At 47.0% G+C, this 26,805-nt stretch overlaps 1 protein-coding gene across 2 annotated transcripts; it reads right to left on the bottom strand.

The window, feature by feature from the left end:
- LOC133360461 (toll-like receptor 13) lies at nucleotides 1-26,511 on the bottom strand. 2 transcript variants are annotated; one of them, XM_061579187.1, is made up of 3 exons: nucleotides 26,418-26,511; nucleotides 26,190-26,280; nucleotides 1-18,467 (listed from the first exon to the last, which is right to left on the bottom strand). In XM_061579187.1, the coding sequence occupies exon 3, from the start codon at nucleotides 18,445-18,447 to the stop codon at nucleotides 15,436-15,438; it is 3,012 nt and encodes a 1,003-aa protein (XP_061435171.1). In that variant the 5' UTR covers nucleotides 18,448-18,467; nucleotides 26,190-26,280; nucleotides 26,418-26,511; the 3' UTR covers nucleotides 1-15,435. The 2 variants fall into 2 exon arrangements, with proteins under 2 accessions (XP_061435171.1, XP_061435170.1); XM_061579186.1 differs by lacking the exon at nucleotides 26,418-26,511 and having other exon boundaries at nucleotides 26,190-26,394.
- Between the last annotated feature and the right edge of the window lie 294 nt (nucleotides 26,512-26,805).

The following is a 26,805-nucleotide window of genomic DNA, read 5'->3' as shown; positions in this document are numbered from 1 at the left end:
GGTTATAAGGGGAATCTTTGTTAATATATTAACTTCGATGTATGTGTGTCCGCCTGCCTATTTGTTTCACGTCGATGTCCGTGTGTCCCCGAGTGCTTGTCTGTCAGTGTTTTACTATCATCGTCTCTCTGTGTCCTGTTGATTAATGCGTGTTCCTCCTACCCCTACACGGCTCAACCAGAAACCCCAACACTTTTGTCCTTCTCCGCGAGGGCTTCGATTAGAACGGGTGGAAACGTGCGGCGCGGACGATGTTCAACGTGCACCATGGCTGGTGGCACACACACCCGACACAACAGTCTTCAACAATGCCAGTCTTTATTTCCTGAGGCACGAGACGCACGCACGCGTCTTCTCACTTCACTCCAAGCCTGTTGAGATCTCTCGTTCTTCCCTCCCAACCCACCACCACATATATATATCCCCAAGCCCCCTTTCTTGAAGGTTCCTTGACCCACGTTTCCTCTACAGCCAATCACATTCTCACTTTCTCTTAATGGACCCCCCCCCAACCGACCTCCCCGTCAATCATCCCTCCGTTACCACGCCCCTTTTCCATTTTGTATGTCTCCCTCCAATCCCTTAAATGAACCTTATGGCGGGACCCTCGGGGTCCCCATAAGCCCCAGCTCTCGCATAAACTGCGTTGCAACGTCATTTTATGTCTGTTGAAGGGGAACGATACGGCAATCTATTCCTCTCGACTACGGAAAATTTTGGCAACGACGGGTGCTCGGTGAATGATCCGCATCAGGTGGGTCGCGGTGTTTATGTGCGCGGTGGGATGGAGTCGTCAAAATCTTGTATTAATTACGATTTAGATTTCCGTTTATTCTGGAAGCCGGGGTCCCGCCATAAGGTGCAAATGTCCCCCCCACCCCCGACTCTATCCGTGCCACCTGAGTGTCCACCACGTCAGGTGAGCATCGTCGGTAAGCGATGCAATCTCTACGTATTGTACGCATGCCATTGACTTAAAATGCGCACGACGGTCAGGTTGTATTGCACTTTTACCGTATCAACAACACGCATCTTCTTTACAACACTGGTAAATGCAACTAATCGAACATCCAGAGTTAGTGTGACTATTATTATACATATACACCAAAACCACAATGTCAGTTTACGACAATATTGAATTCTACAAACACATTCTTACGAGTGCATGCTTTAGAGACAGGCTGTCCAACAACAAAAAATCCTATTTGGAATAATAATAGGCTATACACTATCTGGCATTAAAACAGGTGTTAAGATGTTCAAACAACACACCTTTTGCAAGAAATCAAGTCTTCATTAACCACGCACAGAACTTGTTGCAAAACGTGCAACCAAACTTGCTCTGATAATGCACGCATTCTCTTTGAACCCGTTTGGCCTCCACCAGAGACGGCGTTCTTTATGACATTCTCACCCTACCAGTGTCAGACCAGAGAATAACGCCAAAGGGCGAACAGCGCAAAGGAAATGCAAATATCAGGGCACTTATAGCTCGGCAGTTAAAAAAAAGGTTCCATAGATATGATCCTTGTCATGTTTGTTGCAGCGTAGATTATGGTGAAGTTGATGGCGGTGTGATAGCGATGATGATGGCAATGTATGATGACAATAGTCTTTGCATAACATGCAATGAAACATGCTCTGCTAATTACGTATGCATTGCCTTTGAAACAGATTGGCCTAGACCAGATAAATACACTTTCTGTTATGGCCTTGTCTCACTACCAGTCTGAGACAAGAGAACGCCAAAATGTAAACGGTACAAAAACAATGCAAATATCAGTGTCACTCGGTGGTTAGAACGTTTGTTGCCATATTTTGCCACGGCATGAAGTGTGCTTGATGTAGATGTGGCCGGTCTGCCCCGTCTCTCCCCTCCCGTCATTAATCCTTGCGAGGGGGAGAGCAGGGCTCCACAGACTCAATGCCTTGCAATAATAGGTGTGTCCATTTGGCGTTTGAACACCTGAACACCACTCCTGTGCTACTGCGAGAAAGGGTGTAACGCCGATTATTTATTGAAAAAAAAAATGATCATCATCACCATCACACCTCGATGATCCCGGGTTTATTCCCCAATCAGACGCAGCATTCGATCTAGAGCGCCGATGCGCGGAGCCGCTCATCTGATATTAAGCTTTGAACGGGTGGAGAGCCCAAAATGGGCGAGACTGGACAATGAGACCCATCATCCTGGCTCTCTGGAGATCACATCTGCATGGTTTAAAACAACATGGAGTTGAAACTCGAACCAGTTGCGTGTTCAACCGTTGTATCATTCTAAGCGAAGGCGTAACGACATCATTATCAGCTCATGGGGGGGGGGGGGGGTGTTGCGGAAAACGGTCAGGTGGAGTTTCCCAATACAGTTGATCATCGATTTGCCGGCGTTCGATTATCCGGTTTCCAACATTATCCGGCGGTCCCAGCCCAATCCGGCAAAACCCGCTCCAAAAACCTGTAACGAGTCCAGCGATCGGGACCGTGTGCGTGTGACAAAAAAAGTAGCTACGCTTGAATCTTGACTTAAAGCTTTCGTGACTGCAGAAATTAATATTATTCGGGTCTTTTGGTAAAGTCACGTAGATAAGTTCAAATAAGATAACAAAAGAGTCTGCATTGAGCAGCTTTCCTCCTCTTTCCTCCTGATGATGATCGCTTGTGTTGTGATCGAAACGTTGTAGTTTATGTTACTTTTTGTTATCTTCTTTGAACCTATCTACGTGACTTTACTGAAATACCCAAGGAATATAGCTACGCTTGATTTCAGTGTTAAATATTACGTACAGTACATATAACAATTCTATATTTAAAGTTGCACATCTTGATGGGACGTCACATTTCTCAACCCCTCGTCACACATCGTCACAAATGTCTGACCCCCCCCCTAGGTGCGTGACGTCATTTATGGACGCCCCTTACGCTCACACGGTCTCGAACATTTAACGCTGTCGGGGGCCGCTCCTGTCTTTTCGCAAAAAATACAGCCACGAAAATAACAGCTCCTCTCAGTAGCTACGAACTTCTTTTGCAAATATTATGTTACTGTGCTCTTGATAAAAAAAAAACAATGCGGAACGTAAAATGAAATATTTTCATTAAAAAAATCTAACCGTGTTCTAAATGTGTTGTTGTTCTTTGGCACACTGTTCTTTTCGGGAACATATCTCATCGTGGTAGTTATTAAGGGGGTACCCACCTGTTCGTAGCTTTGGCCACCAGGGTGGTGCCAAAGCAACCCATTCACTCTTCTTAATCGTCGGTGTCTCCTGTTCAACCTCTACCATGGGTCTTTCCCCCCAATATTCTTGCACAGACCACCGGCTTCTGGATGTTGCCATTTTTATTTTTTTGCCAAATCTTGATGAAGCAGTACATTGTGTTTGTTGCAGGGGAAATTTTAGGAGATGATCCGTGTGGTTTGTAAGAAGCCCCACGATTTCCATGGGAAGAGTTGCATCTCTGCCGAAACCCAGAACCCACCGTCTTCAGTCTGTTTAGCCTCCACCATGTGCGAGCCATTTGGAATTGGAACCAGACACTTGATTTTTTCCCCCCATTCTTTTTTTCCACGGGGGAAGTTGTTCTGGCATCCTTCCGGTGACGTGGTGTCAGGGTGGTTACAGTGGAGCACAAGACGCTGTTTACTCGATGAGAGAAGGGTGGTGGTGCTCGCCGATGGTCACGTAACGGATGGCGGACGTCCCACTCTAGGACTATCCGGTCTCCTCTACTCCTCATGTTAAGGAGCTATATGCCACAGTGCAATATAGGCAGGGAACATGGGGTGGCACTTAGGCACACCCTGTTACGATTCTGCACGTATCATTTAAAATTGTGTTGTCGACATGTGTACTGTGGGTTGAGCATCCCCAGTTAGAGCGTGCACACTCAGCCACAGAGCGGATTAATGTGTTCCCCCCCCCCCCCCCACTTTTAATTTGTGAGCTTTCGCAGGATGTCGTCTTGTTTGTTTGCCTTGTCTTTGGTATTTAAAGTGTGCTCTCTGTAGCCAACTATATGCGATCCAGTGCGAATCGTATTCTAAGCGACCGCGTTAACCTTTTATTATTTGATGAATACCTCCCTCACGCCGCGTCAGCCGCCGGGAATTGTTTTACCATACTTCACCATGCTGGTCAAATGTAGGTTGTTGGTGATAGACAGACTTTGTTCTATGTTAAGCCTCCCACTATAAATGCGACAAATCACCCCCCACCGCCAGTCCAATGTCTATTAAGGTAGAGGTATATTTAAGTGCTCTAACCCCAAATATAAAAAAAAATACAAACTTTATTACGGATAATATTGGTCACGAAAGCCTACTACGACGTGTTAAACTGAGGTAGAGGTGTCTTGGCACTTCATCTACGACCAACAACCCGGCGAGCTCACGGACAAAAACACACCGGTGGTAGCGACTGTCTAAACCTGTCCTTGGGCCTCCCCTAGGTCGACTCGGCCTCAAATGAGTACCTGGTGCGGTGTGAAAAATAAATCATTGCCACCGGGGAGACAAAGGCGGTATGGCGTGGTAATGGCCAAATCACTCCCTTGTGTGCCACAGCGCCGGCATTCAATGGTGCTCGCTAACAGTACTTGCCCCAACAGTCTGTTTAGACTATACGGGGGATATTTGTTTTTTTGGTGATAGTGGTGGTGATGCTGCTTAGGTTATACACCTCCTGAACGTTCTGGCTATACCTGCAGACACATAGCTGTTGTATATTTAGTGTGTGTATGCGCGTCCGTGTATATCCAAGTGTAAGTCGATGTCTTTGTGTGTGTGGGTCAATGTCTGTGTGTGTAGGTCGATGTGTGTGTCTGTCTTTTTCGCCCGGGCAACGCCGGGTACTTACCGCTAGTATGGATATAATCTGTGTACGTGTGCACTTGGGTGAAAGTACATGTGTGTGTAGTTATCTGTGGCTCTTTCCATGTGTGTGTGTGTGTGCACATCTGTCTGTGTGTGTGGGGAGTGGTCGGGTAGTAGCGGTTAGTGCGCTGCACTACGAACCCGGCGACCAACACCAGTGATAGTCTTTATCTGAACCGGTCCTGGGCCTGCACTAGGTCGACTAGGCCTCAAATAAGTACCTGGTGTGGTGTGTAAAAAAATCATCACCACTCGCGGGACAAAAGGCGTGGTGCTGTCCAAACCGCCCCGTCTTGTGCCACAGTTTTGGCCTTCATTGGTGCTTGCTAACATCACTTTCCCCAACAGTCTGTTAAGACTACACGGGGGTCGTTGCCTTTGGTGATGCGAGATTACAGGCACCTTGCCGTTATCAGCAGGTTCACTTGGGTGAATAGAACGGTTATAGAGCCCCTGTGGGGTTGGCAAACAAGCCACGGATAAGAGCGAGCAGCACCTTGGACCTCGATCACGCGGCCAAATGTAGATATGAAAAAAATTATATAAACATTTCGAAACTGTATTTACGAGCCACGTGGGCTACAGGCGATTAGGTTGGCTACGTTCGGTGCGAAAAAAAGTCTACATACATACCTCCGATTAGCACGGTTCGCTATGTATGGTGCAAAAGAAGTTCAACATATATACATAGTCATACCTCGGTATACGACCACTTTGGAATACGTCGAATTTGGTATACGTCGTGTTTTGATGAGAAAAAAATGTCTTGGGATACGATGTCTTGCTTGGGATATGACGCGCTTGCTAGAACTTGTATGGGTCAGGATGAGTCACCGCGTACCTGCGTATGCCCCGTTCACGACTGAAAGAAAGCGTCGCTCCTCAGTCTGCCTGTAGATCTCGTTCAGTGCACAACTCTTGCTATAACTCTGTGAATTTCCACGTGTTTTTTTAGTCATTTTAACTCCTCTCAGCAAGGTAAAGTGACGTAAAATTTAATTTTTATTTCAATTTATTTTAATTTATTTATGCATTTATTTTAATTTATGTATGCATTTTAGTAATAAGTAGTGTCTAAATTATTTTATACAACCCCATTAATGTATAATATGACATATAAAATATAATTTCTTATACTCTGGAACAGATTCTTTCCTTTCCCTTTATTTCTTATGGGAAAAATTAGTTTGGTATACGTCATTTTCGGTATAAGTCCTACCTTCTGGAACGAATTAACGACGTTTACCGAGGTACCACTGTATTTCGACTAGCATGGTTGGCAATGTATGGTGTGAAAAAACTTCAACGTAACATACATTGCACAAGGCAATTTAGCACCGATGGCATTGCTGGAAGGGGCTTTGATAATTTCTCGACTTTATCGCAAATCTATATATATAAAATCGTGCATGTCTGTCTGTCTGTGTATGTGTGTGTGGATTTCGGACAATACGCACTTTCATTGGATGGCGGTTGCCCCTGGCAACGAGTAGCAACTTTTCGCCGCCGTGTGGACGCCATTTTTAATAGCGCGGGGGGGGGGGGACCGGCACCCGTACCCAGCGTTCGCCGGGTGGGAAAATCAGGCAAGGCGGGAGGCTCTGCACGGTGCTAGGCCTCGAGGGAGGCAGAGTGGCAAGGGAGGGAGAGTGGCGAGGGAGGGACTCAGCCTCAAAACGAGTAACTGGTGTGGCGTATTAACATCGCCACTGGGGAGACAAAGGCGGCCGAGCGTGGTGGATCCAAGTCCCGGGCAAAGCCGGGTCATGACTATGTGTGTATGTGTTTATGTGTATGTCTGTGTGTCTGTATTTATGTGTGTATGTATGTGTCTGTATGTGTTTGTGTGTATGTATGTGTGTGTCTGTATGTATGTGTGTATTGTGTATGTGTTTGTGTGTATGTATGTGTGTGTTTGTGTGTATGTGTATGTCTGTGTGTATGCATGTGTGTGTATGTGTGTGTATGTGTTTGTGTGTATGTGTGTGTATGTATGTGTGTGTATGTGTTTGTATGTGTTTGTGTGTTTACGCTCGCATTACACAAATGTGTTGCAGGTATAAGGCGTTCCTCGCGCAGCATTGCCGCTTTATTATTGCAGTCGTTTACTGCCGTACGCACCCTCAAAGTCGTGTGTGTCTGCAGCAAGCGCGTGTATGTGTACCTATGGACGCGCGCGCGCGTGTTGTGTAGGGGGAACGGTAGTGTAGTGCTTAGCGTGCTGTCTGTGTCTGTGTGTGTGTGTCTGTGTGTCTGTGTGTGTGTGTCTGTGTGTGTGTGTCTGTGTGTGTGTTTGTGCGTGTGTGTCTGTGTGTGTGCGTGTGTGGTGTGTGGGGAGCGGTAGTATAGTGGTTAGCGTGCTGTCTGTGTGTGTGTGTCTGTCTGTGTGTGTCTGTGTGTGTGTGTCTGTGTGTGTGTCTGTGCGTGTGTGGTGTGTGAGGAGCGGTGGGTGTAGTGGTTAACGCTATGCTGCGCTACCAACCCGGCGAACCGAGTTCGATTCCCGCTCACGGCCACCACCGGTGACGATTATTTTAACCTCCCCTAGGTCGACTCAGCCTCAAATGAGTAACTGCTGTGGCGTATTAACATCGCCACTGGGGAGACAAAGGCGGCCGGGCGGGGTGGATCCAAGTCTCGGGCGAAGCCGGGTCATGTGTATGTGTGTATGTGTTTATGTGTATGTCTGTGTGTCTGTATGTATGTGTGTATGTATGTGTGTGTATGTGTTTGTGTGTTTGTATGTGTGTGTGTATGTATGTGGGTTTTTTTGTATGTGTTTATGTGTATGTCTGCGTGTCTGTATGTATGTGTGTATGTACGTGTGTGTATGTGTTTGTGTGTATGTATGTGTGTGTATGTGTTTCTGTGTATGTATGTGTGTGTATGTATGTGTGTTATGTGTGTGTCTGTGTGTCTGCATGTATGTGTGTGTGTATTGTGTATGTGTTTGTGTGTATGTATGTGTGTGTATGTATGTGTGTGTATGTGTTTGTATGTGTTTGTGTGTTTACGCTCGCATTACACAAATGTGTTGCAGGTCTAAGGCGTTCCTCGCGCAGCATTGCCGCTTTATTATTGCAGTCGTTTACTGCCGTACGCACCCTGACAGTCGTGTGTGTCTGCAGCAAGCGCGTGTATGTGTACCTATGGACGCGCGCGCGTGTGTTGTGTAGGGGGAACGGTAGTGTAGTGCTTAGCGTGCTGTCTGTGTGTGTGTGTCTGTGTGTGTGTGTCTGTGTGTGTGTCTGTGTGTGTGCGTGTGTGGTGTGTGGGGAGCGGTAGTGTAGTGGTTAGCGTGCTGTCTGTGTGTCTGTGTGTCTATCTGTGTCTGTCTGTGTGTGTCTGCGTGTGTCTATGTGTGTGTGTCTGTGTGTGTGTCTGTGCGTCTGTGTGTGTGAGGAGTGGTGGGTGTAGTGGTTAACGCTACGCTGCGCTACCAACCCGGCGAACCGAGTGTGATTCCCGCTCATGGCCACCACCGGTCAAGATTATTTGAACCTCCCATAGGTCGACTCAGCCTCAAACGAGTAACTGGTGTGGCGTATTAACATCGCCACTGGGGAGACAAAGGCGGCCGGCCGTGGTGGATACAAGTCCCGGGCGAAGCCGGGTAGTACAGCTAGTAAAGTATAAAAACAAATATGCATATCTTACCGATAAAAGGCATTTTTGTCTGTCTGTCCGTCTGTCTGTCTGCGCACATGCACTTGCAAGGGATTTGGCTCTCAAACGGTGGGGTTTACGTAAAAAAAAACCTTTGCCAGCGACCACGCCGTAAGCCCCACGGTGGGCAAGCGCTATTCCGTTTTCCTGTCCGTTACCTTTAAAGGACAGTGTTTTTTGCGATTTATCTTTATTTAAATATTTATTTGTCAAATTATTTATTTACTTCCCTTCGCCGCTCGGGGAGTGCTAATGCAGCAGGCTGCACTTGCGCACAACATCCACTAGGTTAGCCCCTAGCAATCCACACGCGCCATCGCCGCAGGTAGCAACGCACACACGATCGGCACAGATTTTCATTCACGTTACACATGCAGCAAAAGCACACAAAACACGTTATGTCTAACCCAATGCGTCATCAAACTACTATAGAGCCCCTAGATATTATTATTAAAGTGCTTAAATTGTATTATTGTAGCACGGACGGGGGAGCGGCCCAGCCCCCAGCTTGCCTAATTCACACCTCAGCCGGCTGGGAAATCTAGGCGAGGCCGAGGGCTCTGCATGGGACTAGACCTCACCATGCCAATGTTAGCCACAATATCCTTTTCTTCTTTCCCTAACCTTACCTTGATAGCAACCCCGTTTTTTTATAACCTTCCGAATATTACATTACCTACGTTTGTGTGCAGACATTTTTTGTTTGACTGCTCACAACTAATATTTAGAAAATCACTTGGTCGTTTTTTTAATTTGTCAACTCGCCTTCATGGAAATATACGTTTTGTATCACCACCTTGCAAATATTACATGAATACTGTTTGTGTGCAGACAAATGACATTTCTATTCCTTGCGTCTTTTGCTAAACTCAAGTACATTGCAACTTATGATTTAAATTATCACCTTCCAAACATTACATTACAAAAGTTTACGTGCAGAAAATGATAATTTCTCCTCCTAGCTTCTTTCGCTAAACTCATGTACATATAAACCTGCTAATTTCATATTCACCTTGATCACTTTATAATATTACAATGTTTGTTTTAGTTTGGGCGCATATATTGCTTACTTACCTTCGCCATTATTAAGAGATGTATTTCAGTTGCAAAACCACGTGGACAGAAACCTCTTCTTTACATATGTAGCGTCAGATCACGTACGCACATGTGTAGCGCTGACCTGCAATGGCGGACAGTGCCCATCAGGGGCGGTACCTCATACTGGCGGGGAGGTCGTTACAATCCCCAGCCCAGGAGGGAGGGGGCTGCGGGGTGTTCTGGGATCCCCTGGGACCCCCACCCTTCTGGAACTCCTAAGGGAGCGTGGCCAGGAGCTGACACACTGGGGAGGTGTATAAAAGCCGGGCCTCTCCACAGGTTGAGGGCAGAGTTACGAAGACTGAAGACCAGTTAGACTAAGACCCTGGGACCTCGAGCCCGCTGCCCTTGTAAGGGCCGGGTCGAGCTTCGACCATTGGTTGGACCCGTACCTTGGCTGGGTCGGGTCAGGATAGCCTCCCTAGTCAGGACCCTGGGACCTCGAGCCCGACGTCCTTCTCAGGGCCGGGCCGAGCTGGGACCAGTGGTCAGGACCCGTACCTTAGCTGGGTCGGGTCAGATAGCCTCCCCTAGGACACGGAGAGCCGGAGGGCTGGGAGTGAACAGGGCAGTGTTTAGATCACACTAGCCCGGAGGCCATACCTCCCTAGATAGTGGGTGTTAAGGGAGTTGCTGTTAGTTAAAAATAAACATACCGTGTTGCCTCTACCTCACCGTCTCCACTACACATACTCATCTTCCTTTTATTAAATTCATGTTATTGTGCAGAACACTATTCTTTCCATTCATTGCTTCTTTTGCTAAACTCACGTACATAGAAAGCTGCCATTAAAAAAAAAGCACCTTGCAAATATTCAAACTTATTTTTGTGAACTCACACCTAATATTTTACACTACCCTTGGACATTTCTACTATTTTTTGTGTCAACTAACGTTGCTAGAACCATTCATTTTAACGAATCACCTCGCAAATATTACAATAATAATGTTTGTTTGCTGACTACTACCATTTACCTTCATCTATATTTATATATTCTAAATTGCCTCTAGGTCAAGGTGTGCATGTGAGTCCCTGTCCGTGTCTGCCACCATGTGTGTCTGTCTACGTCCGTGTGCTTGTGTGTATAAGTCGATGTGTGTGCGAGTCGATGCGTGTGTCTGCATTTTTCGCCCGGGAAATGCCGGGCACTTCCTGCTAGTGGATTATATGCTTTACAAACCGATGTATTTGTTGTCTGCGATGGTCACTGTGTAGCTGTAAGTGAAACCAGACATGTTTGTCTGATCAGAGCAAAATAAATTTTCCCATTTGTAAGTAGTACCTTTTGCTCTGGTTTGTCTTCACGTTTTGAGAAATACCTTTTGAATAAATTTGGCCAGAGGTTAGTCCCTGATAACAACGAAACAGATTTACTCAAGTTTACCTTAACATAGTCAAAATATATCGACGGACAGGCACACAGAGCTTATGCATAAGCCTTTCAAAGTGTTTAACCAGGTTATGCAGTAAAAAAGTTTATTTTTGGGGGTTAAGTGGTGTAAATATGTCTCGTTAAACCGGCCACTGCCCGACACAGCCATTGAGTAAGGGGGTTTATCACATAAACAAACGTGGCCAATTCGTTACTAACTCAGCACTAAATTAGCTGTTGTGCTGGAGCGTAAACCCACATCAGGGAAATATGGTAGTTGAATTGTAAATGTGAACTCTTTGGGTCTTTCGGTAAAGTCACGTAGGTAGAAAAAAAATAGATCACGACGTTTCGGACGCAATACAAGCGTCCGTCATCAGGCGAATAATGGTGAGAAAGCTGCTACAAGCAAGGGGTTACATAAGTGTGAGGCTAGCAAACAGAAGACTAGCAAGCGTCAGATAATCCTAGAGGGGGAGGGAGGGGCTGCCATAACGAGAGAGCGGGTGGGGATGCAATTTACAGAGGGATCGGCGGCAGGAGGAGAGAGAGGGGGTGGGGCAGAGATAAACGGTGGCAGGGAGATAGAAAAGCTGTGTTAGTGAATGTGACTCAGAGAGCCGAGAGAAGCTGCTAACATAGGCGGGCAGGAAGGGGGACATCACAGCCAGTTATGACCTAAACTGGTTAATAACGTCCTTCTAATGATTGCTCAGTTTGTACCCATCTTCTCGGTTGAAATTGTGTCCGTGTTTATATATCTGGATGGCTTCATGGACAAATCTTTGATGGTAGCCTGAAGGTTTGCAGAGTACCTTGGTCTCGGAAAAAAACTATCATGTGAGCCCACCGCGTTAAAACAGTGGTCTGCCACGGCAGAGGTGTTGGTTCTGCCGTGTTTCAAATCTGCCTTGTGTTCGCGAACACGGTCCGAGATATGGCGTTTCGTTTCCCCAATGTAACTGCTGCCGCAGACACAACTTTGTTTGTAGATACCAGGGTATTGCATGTCAGGAATCCCATCCTTCACAGATGGGATCAAATCACAGATTTTGGGTACTGTGTCGAATCGAACCTGGATCTTGTGTTTGTCCAAGATTTTGTAAATCTTTTTGGTAATACATGCTATGTATGGCAAGGTGATGTTTTTTTCTACCTACGTGACTTTACCGAAATACTCAAAGAGTATGGATTCCTGCAATCACGAAAGCTTCAAATGAAGATTGTAAATGTGTGTTGTGGGTTTTAATCTCCAACACAACCGATTAGTGGTGAACTAGTTAACTAATTGACCACGTTTTTTTCCCTCCAGATTTAGAAACATCCTTTTAGAGTATTTAGCTGCTATAAATTTCCACGTGATGATGAGTCACTTCGTGGAGCTATCATCTGAAAAATACCTACACAGCTCAATAGGCCTTACCTGGTAAAAGAGGAAGTAAAGAAATCGATTTAATGTCATTCAGTGGTTGCCCTTAGAAGGGGAGTGCAGTGTTGGGTTCCCTCCCCTCCTCAACATTTTCTTGTGGTCAGCAGATCTGCTCGACATCTTTCTATATGTCCTTGCTTTTCATAACCGGTTTAGTTTACGGTGACGGGTGTGTACAAAACGTGCGTCACCTAAAACGGGTATGCACATTGCCTCAAACATTCTTTTGTGGTGCGCCTGCTACCACAACGCTGTTTAGCAAGGAAGTTCGAGGACTGTCCTATGCGACAATGGAGCTTCGGTGATACATAAACTAAACTATTGAAGTGTTAACTATTATTTTTATTGTACCAGGTAAGACCCACTGAACTATGTATCTCTTTTGTCAGAAGCGACCTGGCTATCACAAATAATAGCTCAGCGAAGTGGCTTGTCATGTGGAAATTTATAGCAGCCAAATATTCTGAACACGTGGTGCTGTTGTTTCTGAATGTGGAGGGGAAAGCCGGAGGACCCGGAGAAAAATCCGCGCGACCATGGGGAGAAAGACACCACAAACTCAAAATATATAGGCGTCAGGGTCGGGATAGAACCCATGACCTCCTGCATACCAGGAGAGGTAGTTAAACATCTCACCTCCGTGGCACCATATGTCCAGGTCCGGACGACGTGCGACTTGTACATATGTATGTCTGTTGAACTTCTTTCGCACCACCAGACGTAGGCAACTGTGCTAATCGGAGGTGGGGGGGGAAGACAAACTAAAGACAAAAAGCTGTTTAAAAAAGTTTAAAATTTTCAAAAAAATTACTTGGGAGGGGAATCGTAGAGGTGGTGGCATTTCCACACGAGCTGCTCCTGCTGCTACCCTTGGTCTTTCTGAGTGGTGAAGGTCGTAAGTTTTGGAAGGTGCTTACGGAGCTGCCTTGGCGAGCCGTTCTCGACTGTGCAACATTGCAGACGATGAAGGAAGTTGATTTACTCCCTTAGTTTGACGAGGCGCCAAGTAATTTTTTTTCGTGAGTCGACTGCTCTCGACAAAGCTTCTTCAGTGTCGTGGAATCTGCACTTACCTAGGCAAGTATTGAGTACTCCATTGCCACTCTACACTATTTAGCTTGTCGATGGTGCGGAGGCTTTTGGTAATCAAAGGGGAGTTGTGCCACTTTCCGCAAGATGTCTAGCCTACAATCTGCTCTTGTGACCATGGTGTTTGTATGGCTGGTCCAGTTGAATTTTTTGTCAATGGTGACCACCACAATATTAAATTTTTATTTAAAGCTTTCATGACTGCATGGATTCATATTCTTGGTTCTTTCGGTAAAGTCACGTGACTTCAACACAATATTGTTAGTGGGAGACTTGGTGATGGTAATACAAGCCGCCGTGGTGGCTAGAAAATGTTAACTACCTCACCTGGTATATAAGAGCTCGTGGGTTCAATCACGAACTTGACACCTGCTGTATATTTGGCGTTTGCGCGTCTCTCTCCCCGTGGTTGTGTGGATTTTTCTCCAGGTCTTTCGCTTTTACCCTACAATTTTGAATCATCATCATCATGCGTTTTAGAGTTTTTGGATGCTATAAATCTCCACATGATGTGGATATTTATTTGGTGATAATTGTGGCCATAGCTCAGTGGGTCTTACCTGGTAAAATAAAAAATAAAAAGTTTATAGAATGCTATTGGGGAGGTGGTTAGGCATTCTCTCTTATTGGAGATGGTCATTGCCTGGCAATTTGTTACTTGCCACTTATGAGTGCAGATAGTACTTGGAGCATCATGTTCGCTATTGTGAATGTAAACAAAGTACAGAAATATTCCTTTCCCGTGAACATAATAACGTGGAATTGTCACTACTGAATCTGGACTACCAACAAATGTGAGCATTGCCCCAGGGTCGATTGAGCAGGGGACAAACAATAACCTGACTGTAGCTGTCTGTCCTCATAGGCCTTTTCAATCACAGTACAGTCTGGTTCTCCTATAATGTGGCGGTAGTAGTTGCGTTCCTGAAGAACACCATGTTATGGAGAAATCGCGATATAATAATATATAGTACAGGGGGTAAAGCACAGGCCATGATAACGCGCAATTTGATGCATAATGCAGGGCCGGACACAGCCTGAGAGGTGCGTGGTGGGTAGCGTTTAGAAGCATCATCCAGCAGCATTCCCTTGCCTTGTTGTGTGGTGATGATGATGGTGCTATGCCGAGGCAGCCACCGTTACAAACCACTTATTCCTCTTCGTGCGATGTAGTTCTGTTTGCTCGATTGCAATATATATCTGATTCGCATCTGCGTCATAAAAAAAGTGTGTTCCCTAATTACACGTCCGTCAAGAGCACCACCGCAGCGGCATTGTTAGTTGACCTCTGTCAAGTGAGATCGATCACTGACAACAGCCTCAATGCAAAACCCCACAGCCACAGCACACGCCCATGCTCTCAAATAAAACTAACTCACAACCTCGATGTGAAACCAAAAGCCCTCATACCTTCCATTTACAGTACCGAGCCCCATAATCCGATGTAGATTGCACAGTGGAGGAGAGGGATGAGGGGTGCTGCTTCACATTAGTCTACCAAGCTTAGTTGGCACGTGGAGGTTGAATTTGGCATCCGTAATGATGGCACACGGTGACCTGTAACTGGGTAGCTGCGATCTGCGAGGTGAATGTGTAGCACAGCATTTAACTTTTAATCTGATTTCAGCCACCGTATTATTTTGTTTTGGCGCCGCGATGGCTAGGAGATGTTGAGTACCTTGCCTGGTATGCAGGAGTTCGTGGGTTCAATCCTGACCCTGACACACCACACGTTTAAGGTATTTGGCTGCTTCTATACATTTCCACACAACGATATCAGCCAATTTGTTGAGTGATCATATGTGATAGCCTGGTCGCTTCTGACAAAAGAGCCACATAGCTCAGTGGGGCCTTACACCTGGTAAAATAAAAAAAGAGTCAAATAGTTAGACATTAATAGGCCGCTACGTTAAGGTCTGTGGCCTGGCCACGCGGGCCCGAGGACGTAGGCCCTCGGGCCCTGCCTCCCTCCTGCAGGCGGCGGCAGAGGGCTCCCCGAGCGCCGTTCGCAGCTTGGCCCAGAAGAGTGGCCTCGCTGCCTCATCCCGGGGCCACACCACATGGGTCTTAGTGTAGAGTAGGTGGCGCATGCGATGGTGGGCGGACAGCTCGCGGTCGGCGATGTCTTCGATGATGAGCGTGACGAGAACGTCGCGGTGCTCGCTGAAGAGGCGGTACGATGCCATCTGGATCTCCATAGAGCACCACTCACTGCGCAGGAAGCCACGGCTCACCACGCACACGGTCCTGCGGCTCTTGTAGATGGCATCGACAATGTTGTCCACAATGTAGCGGCCCGGCACGAAGTCACGGTGATGGAGGCACAGCCTGTAGGGCGGCAGGGGGCCCCCATCCTGCTCCAGGCGTGGCACAAGCTCGGACATGACCCAAGCCTCGTCGCGCGAGTTGTACGAGATGAAGGCGTCATAGTCATGTGCCAACCCATCGGCGGCACGGCGCCGCTGCTCACGGAACCAGGCGAGGAAGACGTGGAAGCCGTAGCGGATGTGCCAGCGCGCCTTCACGTGCACCAGTGTGAGCGCCACGAAGAGCGCCACGCTCGGCGTCACCGTGAAGAACAGGATCTTCTCCGCCTTCTCGCGGCACACGGCCATGTCAAAGTCTGCAAAGGGTGCGGCGGAGCCCTGCGACTCGCCCGATGAGCAGCTGAGCGAGTAGAGGCCCACCACCTGCACTTGGCTATGCAATGACCAGTTCTGGAACCACGAGTTCTCGCAGGTGCACACCACAGGGTTGCCGCTCATATCCAGGTAGTTCAGGTCACCCAAGGGCATGAGGGCCTCCTCGGTGATGCTCTCGATGGCATTGTCTACCAGGTAGAGTGTCTTGAGGTGACCCAGCGTCAGGAACTGGGCATCATCCACGGCACTCAGGCCCACGTTGCGCAGGTCCAGGATGGAGAGGTTGGTGAGCCTGTGGAAGACGCTGCGATTCATGGTCTGCAGACCGCTCCCCATGTGCTGCATCTCTAGCAGGCGCAGGCTCACCAGGTCGTCGAACGGGTGCGACGCATGGTCTGAGATCTGGTTCCCGGCCAGGTGGAGGTTCTCCAGGAGGTGGAGGCCCGCGAACAGGTTCTCCGGAATCCTCTGGATGCCGTACGGCTGTTGGGCACTCAGCTTGAGGGTGATGAGGTTGCTGAGGTTGACAAAAGGCGGGTTGTCCAGCAGCCTGGTGCTGTACGAGATCATGTTCTTCACCAGGTCCAAAATGCGGAGCGACTCCAGCCCCGCAAACATTGACGGCATCACCCAGCCTATGGAATTTTCATCTAGGTAGAGGTTCCGCAGGCCCACCAGTCCCACGAAGGTGTGCTCCTTCAGGGACGAGATCATGTTGCTACCCAGATCCAGGATCTTCAGCTTGGTCAGATTGCCAAACACCTGCCGGTGCAGGCTATTGATGCGGTTGCGCCTCAGGTTAAGCGTCTGCAGGTTCTCGAGGGCCGCAAAGGGTGACGACGCATGGAACTCGTGGATGAGGTTGTTGTCCAGGCGCAGTTCGGTCAGCTCCCTCAAGCCACAGAAGGGATTTTGGCTGATGCTGAAGATCAGGTTGCCCTTGAGGATGAGCGAGCGCAAGCTGGGCACGTGCACAAATGCTGAGTTTTGCACCAGCGTGATCTTGTTCCAGGCGAGGGAGAGCGCCTCCAGATGGGGCAGCCGCATGCATGTGTCGCACGGCTCCAGCACGTTCAGGTGGTTGTAGTCCAGCGTCAGGGAGCGCAGGCCATGGTTGGGTCCCACCAGGGAGTAGCCCTGCATGGAGCGGATGTGGTTGCGTGATAGGTCCAGGTGGCGGAGAGCGGTGCAGTTCCTGAATGCCTCCGCAGTCAGGTTGGTGATGCCATTCCTCATGAGGAACAGGGATTGAACCCTTTCCATGAGATGGGAGCTGCATAGCATCTCGAGGCTGCCATTCCTGCTGAAGCCCGACTTCTGCAGTTCTAGGGTCTGTGGCTGGGCGTTGTCGAGGTGCTGCAGCTCACGGACATCGAGGCGGTTGTCCCCCAGCAGCAGGTAGGACACACCGCTGATATTGAGGCTCTGCAGCCCCCTGACATCCTTCAGCCAATTGTGGGAGAGGTCGAGGAAGGTTATGGTGGTGAAGAAATCTGCTGGCACCAACACCGCGCTGATGGAGTTGTTGGCCAGGTGAAGCCAGCTGAGGTTCTGTGGCAGCACGGGGCCTTCGCCACTGCTTATGTTGAGCGCTTGGATAGAATTTCTGCTGAGGTCGAGGGAGTGGAGGCTCGACAGGTTGGTGACAGCCTGCACAATCGATGGGAAGTTGCACAGCGCGTTGTGCATTAGGCTAATGTTGAGGATGCTCCTGAGGGGCGCAAACAGCTCAGGCGAGAGGCGTTTCAGGAAATTATGGTCGAGCAGCAGATACCTGAGCTCGGAGAGGCCGCTGAAGGCATCCCGGTCCAGGGCCCCGATACGATTTATGGACAGGTTCAGTGTTCGAATGGAGAGGTCCTGGAAACTGCCCGCCCGGATGGTGGCGATGCGGTTGCGGTCCAGCCGCAGGAACAAGAGAGCGCTGCTCATGTTCTGGAAGAGGCCTGGTCGGAGCTCCGATATGGAGTTTTTGGACAGGTTCAGCACCTGCGGTGTATTGTGGATGTCCGATACAGCCTCCAGAACATCTTTAATGCCACCGTTCACACATACCACAGTGCCGGGGGGCTTCTCTATGCACTTCCGTAGGCTATAGCCCTGCACCGTGGGCAGCCACAGCAGGGTGGCGGCAAGCAGGAGCCACGGCACGAGGGGAATCCACTGACTGCCCTCGTGGCTGGAGCTGGCAGAGGTGAGGGCTGTGGGCTCGTAGCCACGATGGTGCTGCTGCTGCTGCTGGAGGCGGCACGCGGTGAGGCGTGGGATGCCCATTGCTTGATGACCACTCAGGACTGCGAGGTGAGAAAGGGGGGGAGTGGAGAAAGGATCGTGAGCCTCCACCGTTTATCCATATGTAGTCGATGGTCGTGTTTTTTGGCTAGATCGCATGCATATAAATGCATGTCATTACGGCCGATCAGTCAGGGTTTTGTCACGTAAAAAAGTGGTCAATTCGTTGCTAGTTCAGCACTAAACCAGTTGTTGTGTGTTGGAGAGTAAACCCACAACACACATTTACCATTTGAGTACCGTGACTTTTCGCCGGTGTGATTACAACAACAACCTGCCTCATCAGGCAATAGCCAGATTTGTGGAGAAATCCTCCTGCTGTTTCGTTCTTAAATACAGGTGGGGATAAATGTGATGTTGTCACTGGTGAGGCAATCAGGTGCCAAGATAAGAGGGGAGTTAATGTATTAATAGTCAGCACGATCTACCAAGGAAAGAAGGAGAGGACGTTTTAAAATAACTAAAGAGAGGAAGCCATTTGAACCGATATGTTTCGAGTCTAGATTTGAAGATTTGAAATGTTTTGAAAGTCCGGACCTCGAAGGGGCAAGGAGTTGAATAGTTTAGGTGCCGCATTTGCAAAGGCACCATCACCCCCAAGTGTGAAGCCTAGAACGTCGGACTTGTGAGCAATGCACAATCAAAGGATCTTAATCTTGATGGACTATATGACTGAAGGTCATGGATGGAAGGAGGAGCAAGTCTATTTAAAGCCTCGAATACCAGCAAGATAATCTTAAAATCAATACAGGTATGGACAGGGAGCCAGTGAAGGCACAGGGGCACAGGTGTGATGTGTAACTAATAAGGGTGTACCAGTTAGCAACCTGGCGGCCACATTTTGAACATACCAAAATTATTGACCTCGTGTGTATGATAGACATTCCAACCATCAATAAATAAGTTAAGAGAGATCGATTTGGATACTCGTTGGAGGTACTGATTAAAATAAACTGTGTTTTATCATTCATTTTAAGGAAGATTTGAGACATCCATGCTTTGACATGAGTCATTGACTGTACTAATAATGAAACTGCAGATATAACATGCAATCCCAACTGTAGGTAGATCCGAGTGTCATCTGCATAACAGTGATATAGCTGAGCCCTTGGTGTTGTAATGAAGCTCCAAGTGGGGCCAAATAGACAGAACAGGATGGAGCCTAATACTGATCTCTGAGGGACACAGTAAGGAACTAAGTTAATTATGGATTTACAGGTGCCCATTCTGACAAATTGCTTGCAGTATTAGAGATAATAGTTGAACCATTTCAACGTGGTGCCTGAGATCCCTATCAAGACCTCCAATTGGTTGAATAAGATATTGTGATAAATTGTGTCTAAGGCTGCATTTAGGCCAAGGACAAGGAGAGCGCTTGGATAATATTTATTAGCAGCAATTAGGAGATCATTAATTATCCTTACTGAGGCTGTTTCAGTGCTATAACCAAATGTATAATCTAGACTGAAATGGATCCAGTTATTTGAAAGCAGGTGTAGATGAAACTGTGATGTGACAGCCTGTTCAAGAATCTTAGATAGAAAAGGAAGATTTGAGATTGTGCAGAAGTTGCTAAGGACGGTTGAATCGAGACCAGGTTTCTTGAGAAGCAGTGTTACTGAAGCCATCTTAAATGCAGAAGGGACAATTCCAGTTTTTAGTGACCTGTTAAGGATATTTTGAAAGAATAGGAAAATAAAATAAAAATTCTATCTAAGGACAGGAGTCGGAAAAGAACCAAGAGGAGAAAACGTGGGATAAGGTATGTTAATTAATTAAATCAGTTCAGAGACTGAAATTTCAGAGAACCCAGCTAATACTGTGTCATTAAAAGATGGAGAAGGGAAGTCAGAAGGTAGAGGGATGACTGGGCAGATAAGTAATTGAGACCGGATGGAGCTATTTTTTCGAGAAAGAAATGTTGGAGTAAATTACAGAGAACATCAGAGTGGCTGGTCGAGTACCTTAGGTGGTTTTAAGAGCTGGTTTATGGTGTCAAATACAACTCTTGGGTTTCTGTTACTGGAAGTAATTTGGTTGCGAAGGAAGATTTTGTGAGGGAGATTGCGTCCTTCTAAGTGCAAAGTGAGCTTTTAAACATTTGATAATGTATGGTCAAATATGATTTTCTCCAGGCTAGTTTAGATTCGCGAACCACAGTTTTAAGTACACGAATTTGAGGTGAGAACCAAGGTGAGGGTTTGATGGGTGAGATGTGGCTGGTTTTAAGAGGGGTCAGGGATTCCAATATTTGGTGAGGGATGGATTTATAGGCCAAAGCTACCTTGTCCACCAGCAGTGAACTAGGCTGAGAGACAGGAGAAAGGGAAATAGACTGGGCAATACAATTAGGGGGGATAGAGTTCATGCTGCGATGTGATTAGATATTTATGAGAACCAGATAGTGATGGTGAGGGTAACTCAAAGATTATTGCAGTGATCTGAAAAGGCCTATATCAACAACAGAAAGGTTTGAAGCGGAGCACCCAATAGAGCACACTGAGTATAAGGTGTGGCCACCTGAGCAGGGCCTTGAACATGTTGTAAACACCAAATGAGTCTGAGATGGCTAAGAAATCTCTAACTCGGGTGGTAGATGGGGAGTCTACATACATGCTAAAGTCCCCACATAGTAGAATCCGGTTGAATTCATTGACAGGAGCTCAGGGAAGTCAGCAAGGAAGGTAGTTGTTGGACCAGGTGGACGGTAACGCAAGCATGATAGTAGAGGTTGCAATGTTTTTTCAACGCAGAGCCACGTGTTCAAAGGAATGGAACATAGGTAACAAAGTTGACTGGATATTTGTTATACTGCGGATGAATACAAGGCTCTACCGGGACCAGAAGATCAGGGTCTATCATGAAAAGAAAAACCTGAAGGTGTTGCTTCAATCAGTGACAAATGGTCGGAAGGTCTATGCCAGGTCTCACTGAAACACGTGAGGTCCAGGGAATTTTCTAGAATGAAATAATTATACTATTTGGTTCTTTCGGTAAAGTCACGTGGGTATAAATTAAAATATATCACGACGTTTCATCAGGTGGGAAAGCATGGTCTGCTGCTGAGGCAGACTAAGTCTGCGTGACTTTACCAAAAGAACCAAAGAGTATGGATTCCTACAGTCACGAAAGCTTCAAATCAAGATTGAAATAATTTACGAGTAGTGCCTCACTCTTTAATGAATGAATGTTTAACAAAGTGACTGAGCAAGGTCAGAAACAGGCAGATTGAGAAATGGAATTTCCTGACCAAATGGCCCACAGTGGTCCCGAAGGTGTGCAGGGTCAGTCTTGTATAGATGCTTGTGTGAGAGTGGACTGTGAGAATGTTGGTGTTATGAGATGAGTCAGATAACGGGTTAATGACCCGAGTGCGAGGTTAGGCACGGAGAGACCACGTTCTCCTGCATCCAGTTAGGGGTGCCATGGTGGCGATATGTTAACTCCCTCGCCTGGTACGCAGGAGGTCGTGGATTTGATCCTGACCCTGACGGCTGCTGTACATTTGGGGTTTGTGTGTCTTGCTTCCCATGGTCATGTAGATTTTTTTCGGGGTCCTCCGGTTTTTCCCTCCACATTTAGAATCAACATCACACGTTTAGAGTTTTGGCTGCTATACATTTCCACATGATAAGCCACTTCGTTGAGCTATCATTTGTGGCCAGGTCGCTTCTGAAAAAGAAATACTATATAGCTAAGTAGGCCTTACCTGGTAAAAAAAATAGAAATTGTTTATAGTTTTTGGAGTTTCTGAATAATCCCTGTGCTGGAAAAAAGGCACGCAACAAATTTCATAAAGTGGGAAAAACACCCAAATCGACATCTCACACTGGTGGCTTTGTTGCCCTCAAACAATTGCAGAAATTGGTTTTCCTTATAGCTGTTTCACGATCCACCCATGGCTTGTCAATTTGTTATGGTCTTGAATCCCCCCTCTTACTCCATCCTTTACTTTCCACCCTTCACTCTGTCCTTTAACTTCCATAATAGAGGTTTTTTGGGTTAGATCGCGTACATCTCTTCCTCTTATTTACATTCTGCTTCCTTTCATTTAACTTGCTTTTTATATAATTTGAACTGTTTAGATAACAACAACTCGAGGTGATTGTGTTGGTCACCATGATGATGTGTACCATTGGTTCCATGCATTCCTGAAGTTACGGGGGCTAGGAGATTTAACTACCTCACGGGGTACACAGGTCGTGGATTCGATCCCGATCCTGACGACTGCTGTTTATTTGGAGTGGACGCCTCTCTCTCCCCGTGGTTACGTGGATTTTTCTCCAGGTACTCTGGGTTTCCCCCCCCTCCCCATTTAGAATCAACATCACACATTTAGGAGTAGTTGGCTGCTGTAAATTTCCACGTGATGATGATTTGTAGAGTTGAGCTATCATTTGTGATGGCCAGGTCGCTTCTGGTAAAGCGCTCGACGCAGCTCGGTGGACCTTACCTGGCAAAATAAAAAAAAATGCTCTTATAGTTTTTAGTACTATATGGTTCAAAGTTTGGCTTGTATGTATGTGCATATCCTAATGTTTAACCAACTTACGCCATTTCCAGATGTAAGTTTGTTCGGTACTCAGTATTCCATCGTCACCTGAGTTATATAACTATAAACTAACTAAACTGTGATTTGAAGCTTTCGTGACTGCAGGCATTACTCTTTGGTTCTTTCGGTAAAGTCACGTAGAAAGAAAAAAAATCATAGAATACGACGTTTCGATTGCAATACAGGCAACCGTCATCAGGTGTGAATGCAAGCTCGGAGAGAGACACACATACAGAGAGAGAGAGACACAGACACGGAGAGAGACACATACACAGAGAGAGACACACACACAGAGAGAGAGAGACAAACACACAGAGAGACACACAGCGAGAGACACACAAAGAGGAGAGACAGATAGAGAGACACACACGCAGAGAGACACACATGCAGAGAGACACACACGCAGAAAGACACACACAGAGACAGAGAAACAATGCCTCTGTGACGGGGTATTAAATAGAGAAAGAGGGGGGTGGGCAGATAAATTAACATGTCAATGAGAGCGGGAGGGAGAGAGAAATTGGAAGTTTGAGAAAACAAACATAGTAGAAATGTAATGCAATGCAACACAGAGAGTCGGCTAACACAACAGTTAACACTTTACCTGGTTAATGTGGGCTCCACACGGTGCGAAAGAAGTTCAACATACATACGTACATATAATAATAACTAATTCGTAAAGCGCACAATTTTCACTTGTCCGACGGCAGCGTAGCCCAGCTGAGAGACCCGCTCAGTAAGAGCCAAATGAATGTTTTTTTGATAAGGCGCTTAAAGGCGGGTAAAGGGCAGAGGTCGCAATCGGGTACCCGATACCCGTACCCTACCCGATACCCGGCTACCCGTACCCGGCCGGGTATCGGGTACCCGTTTGCGACCCTGGTGCGGACGGGTACGGGTGCGGGTAAGGAATCAAAACCCGTTTGCGACCTCTGGTAAAGGGTCAGTGTTGCGAATGTGGAGGGGGGTGGCGGCGGCGGCGTTCCAGGTGGAGGAGGAGGGGCCAACAAGGAAGAACAGTGCCACAAGGGTCCTGAACTCGGTGTCGAGAGGAAGTCCTGAGTAGAGCTGCGGGAGAGTTCTGGTGGTGGTTTGGGAGCAGGGCGTCAGGAGATCCTAGAGCAGGGATGGGGAACCTTTTTTTCTGCCAAGGGCCATCTGGATATTTATAACATCATTCGCGGGCCATACAAAATTATGAACTTAAAAATTTGACTGTTATATTTGGTCAAACATTTAATTAACTCACCCTTAATGTGATGGCTGTAACGGCTTCTCTTTGGTGAGGCGTGTGATGTTAGCTGGTATTGATGATGTTGCTACTCGCAACTGCTTTTCCAGGTTTGCTCCTAGATTTATTGAATTTCTAGTCCCGCCTGCGGTGGCCTTGGCAGGGCCAGACCAAATGATTTCGCGGGCCTTACACGGCCCGCGGGCCGGACGTTCCCCACCCCTGTACTAGAGGTACGGAGGGTTAATAGTAATCATCATAATGACGATCACTATTAGCATCATCGTAAATTGCTGTTTCTGTCACGACCAATACCAGCACCATCGTCATCACGAACAGAAGCAAGCATCTCGATCACGATTCGGAATCATCATTACCACGACCATTGCCATCACTTCCGTAAAATCAGCACCAGCATCCTCGCCATCCATTATATCATCATCGCCACTATCATTGCTATCATTACCACCATCAAGTTCATGACCATAATATCCGCTGCAATAAAGGTGACCCGGATCATAAAGATGACCAAGCATCTCTCTTCACTACTCAACCCAAGCTATAAATACTCTGATGCTTGCGTTGCCTTTGTACTGTTTGCCTTGTGGCACTGTTCTCTGGTCTATCACAGGCAGTGAAACAAGGCTAAAAAAAGGAGGACGTCTGGTGTAGGCCAATCAGTTTCAAAGGCAATGTGTGCATTATTATCAGAGCATGTTTGATCGCATATTTTGCCACAAGTGCGGTTAATGCAGTACTAGATTCCTTTCAAGAAAGGATCTATTTGGTGTTTAAACATCTTAACACCTGTTTTATTGCCAGAAAGTTTTCCTTTCGATGATTTTTTGTTGTTGAATTCGCACTTTTGATGTTGGTCGGATTCTTGCATCTTTACAAAGCAATAAAGTAATGATTAGTTACAATTTTAATAATAATAAGACTTTAATTATTTTTTTGTTTAATTGCGCTGAAAATTCACGTATCCTAGCCAGCGTTACACGGAGCGGACAGTGGCAGGCGTTAGGCACATATGAACCTTATGGGGTTAATTCTAGATTTGAAGCTTTCATGACTGCAAGGATTCATATTCTTAGGTTTTTTCGGTAAAGTCACGTAGGTAAAATTTTTTAAATTAAAACTTATAATAATTTTAATGTTTTACTTATGGGGTTACCCAGGGCGACCAAATAATACTAAATGGCCGAGGCAATTAAATATTTTATTTCTGGGACACTACTTTTCCCTGGAGTGTACTTAACTCCGCCACTGGGGTACCAATTCCAAATCAGTGCCACTCCGCGATGTCGAAACGCCAAACATTAGCGTAAAAAAAAACGATTATCGAAAAATAATACTTTGAATAAGTGCATCGTGTACAGCTCGTCGAGATGAGTCGATTGTCGCATCGCCGACCATCAACATGACTGCATCACGGATATTATGCGAGAGCCGGGGTTCTATGGTACCCCGAGGTACAGCCATAAGGTTCATATCACAAAAACTACACGTCTAAATAAGGCAGGAACAATGTGACACGGGATTCGTATGGATAAGCGTACCGTGTGCTCTTAGTGACAGTGCCATAACGCCGATAATCCTTACTCTAAGCCAGCTTACCATCTTGATTTGAAGCTTTCGTGACTGCAGGAATCTATACTCTTTGGTTCTTTCGGTAAAGTCACATGGGTATAAAATAAATCACGACGTTTCGGGAGCATGCGTTTCCTCCTCATTCCATCACCAGGGGCTTTCCCACCTGATGATGGACGCTTGTGTAGCGCCCGAAACGTCGTGATTTATTTTATTTTATACCTACGTGACTTTACCGAAAGAACCAAAGAGTACAGCTTACCACCGTTCACCGTGCATATCCGGTGATAAAATTAAGCCTAGGTCATCACCATAACCACCACCAATCCTCATCATGGTCGTGTCACATACCTGGTTGTGATCGTCTCGTCCAGTTGCCAAATGTTTCTTCACACCGACCCGTCACGAGTGCCTGCCACACTCGCTAGACGCGTGCAAGCGTCTGTTTGTGCGCGTGTGGTTAGATAAGATAGAGAGAGGGGCGAGAGGGAGGGGAGAGAGAGAGAGGAGTTTTAGAGACAATGCAGAGGGCTCGCGTGGAGGCGGCGTGAACTGGGTCGCCCTCCCTGCACCACCCACCTCGAGATGTGTCCAGACCGGTTCGTGAGCGCCACGCGTGCGGACGAGTCACGGCGAGGAACTCTGCGATGCACGTACAGTAGCGGGTTGTACATGACACGGGAGGAGGAGAATGAGGAGGAAACGCAGGCTGGCCCACGTCATAGCACGCATTCCCCCCCCCCCCGCCGCAATCGGATACAAAATAAAAAAAATGCCCTGTTAAGGGCCGTCCATAAATGATGTCACGCGATTTTGAACTATTTTTGACCCCCCCCCCCTTCGTCACACGACGTCACAAAAAGTCAGACCCCCCCCAAATAAAACATGCGTCAAATCGCTTTAAACTATTGTCATTGTAGTGCGTATTTAATGTGGCGCTGCACTCTGATGTTGTAGGAGAAAACAT

The sequence above is a fragment of the Lethenteron reissneri genome, chromosome 69, assembly GCF_015708825.2.
Source record: "Lethenteron reissneri isolate LAM-NWPU_2019-01 chromosome 69, ASM1570882v1, whole genome shotgun sequence".
Lineage (NCBI taxonomy): Eukaryota > Metazoa > Chordata > Hyperoartia > Petromyzontiformes > Petromyzontidae > Lethenteron > Lethenteron reissneri.
Note: the sequence above shows the minus strand (reverse complement) of the source record. Positions and strands in the feature narration are given on the sequence as shown.

What these genes read in the sequence shown, in the direction of transcription:
- LOC133360461 (XM_061579187.1), bottom strand. Translation starts at nt 18,447, where the DNA reads ATGGGCATCCCACGCCTCACCGCGTGCCGCCTCCAGCAGCAGCAGCAG.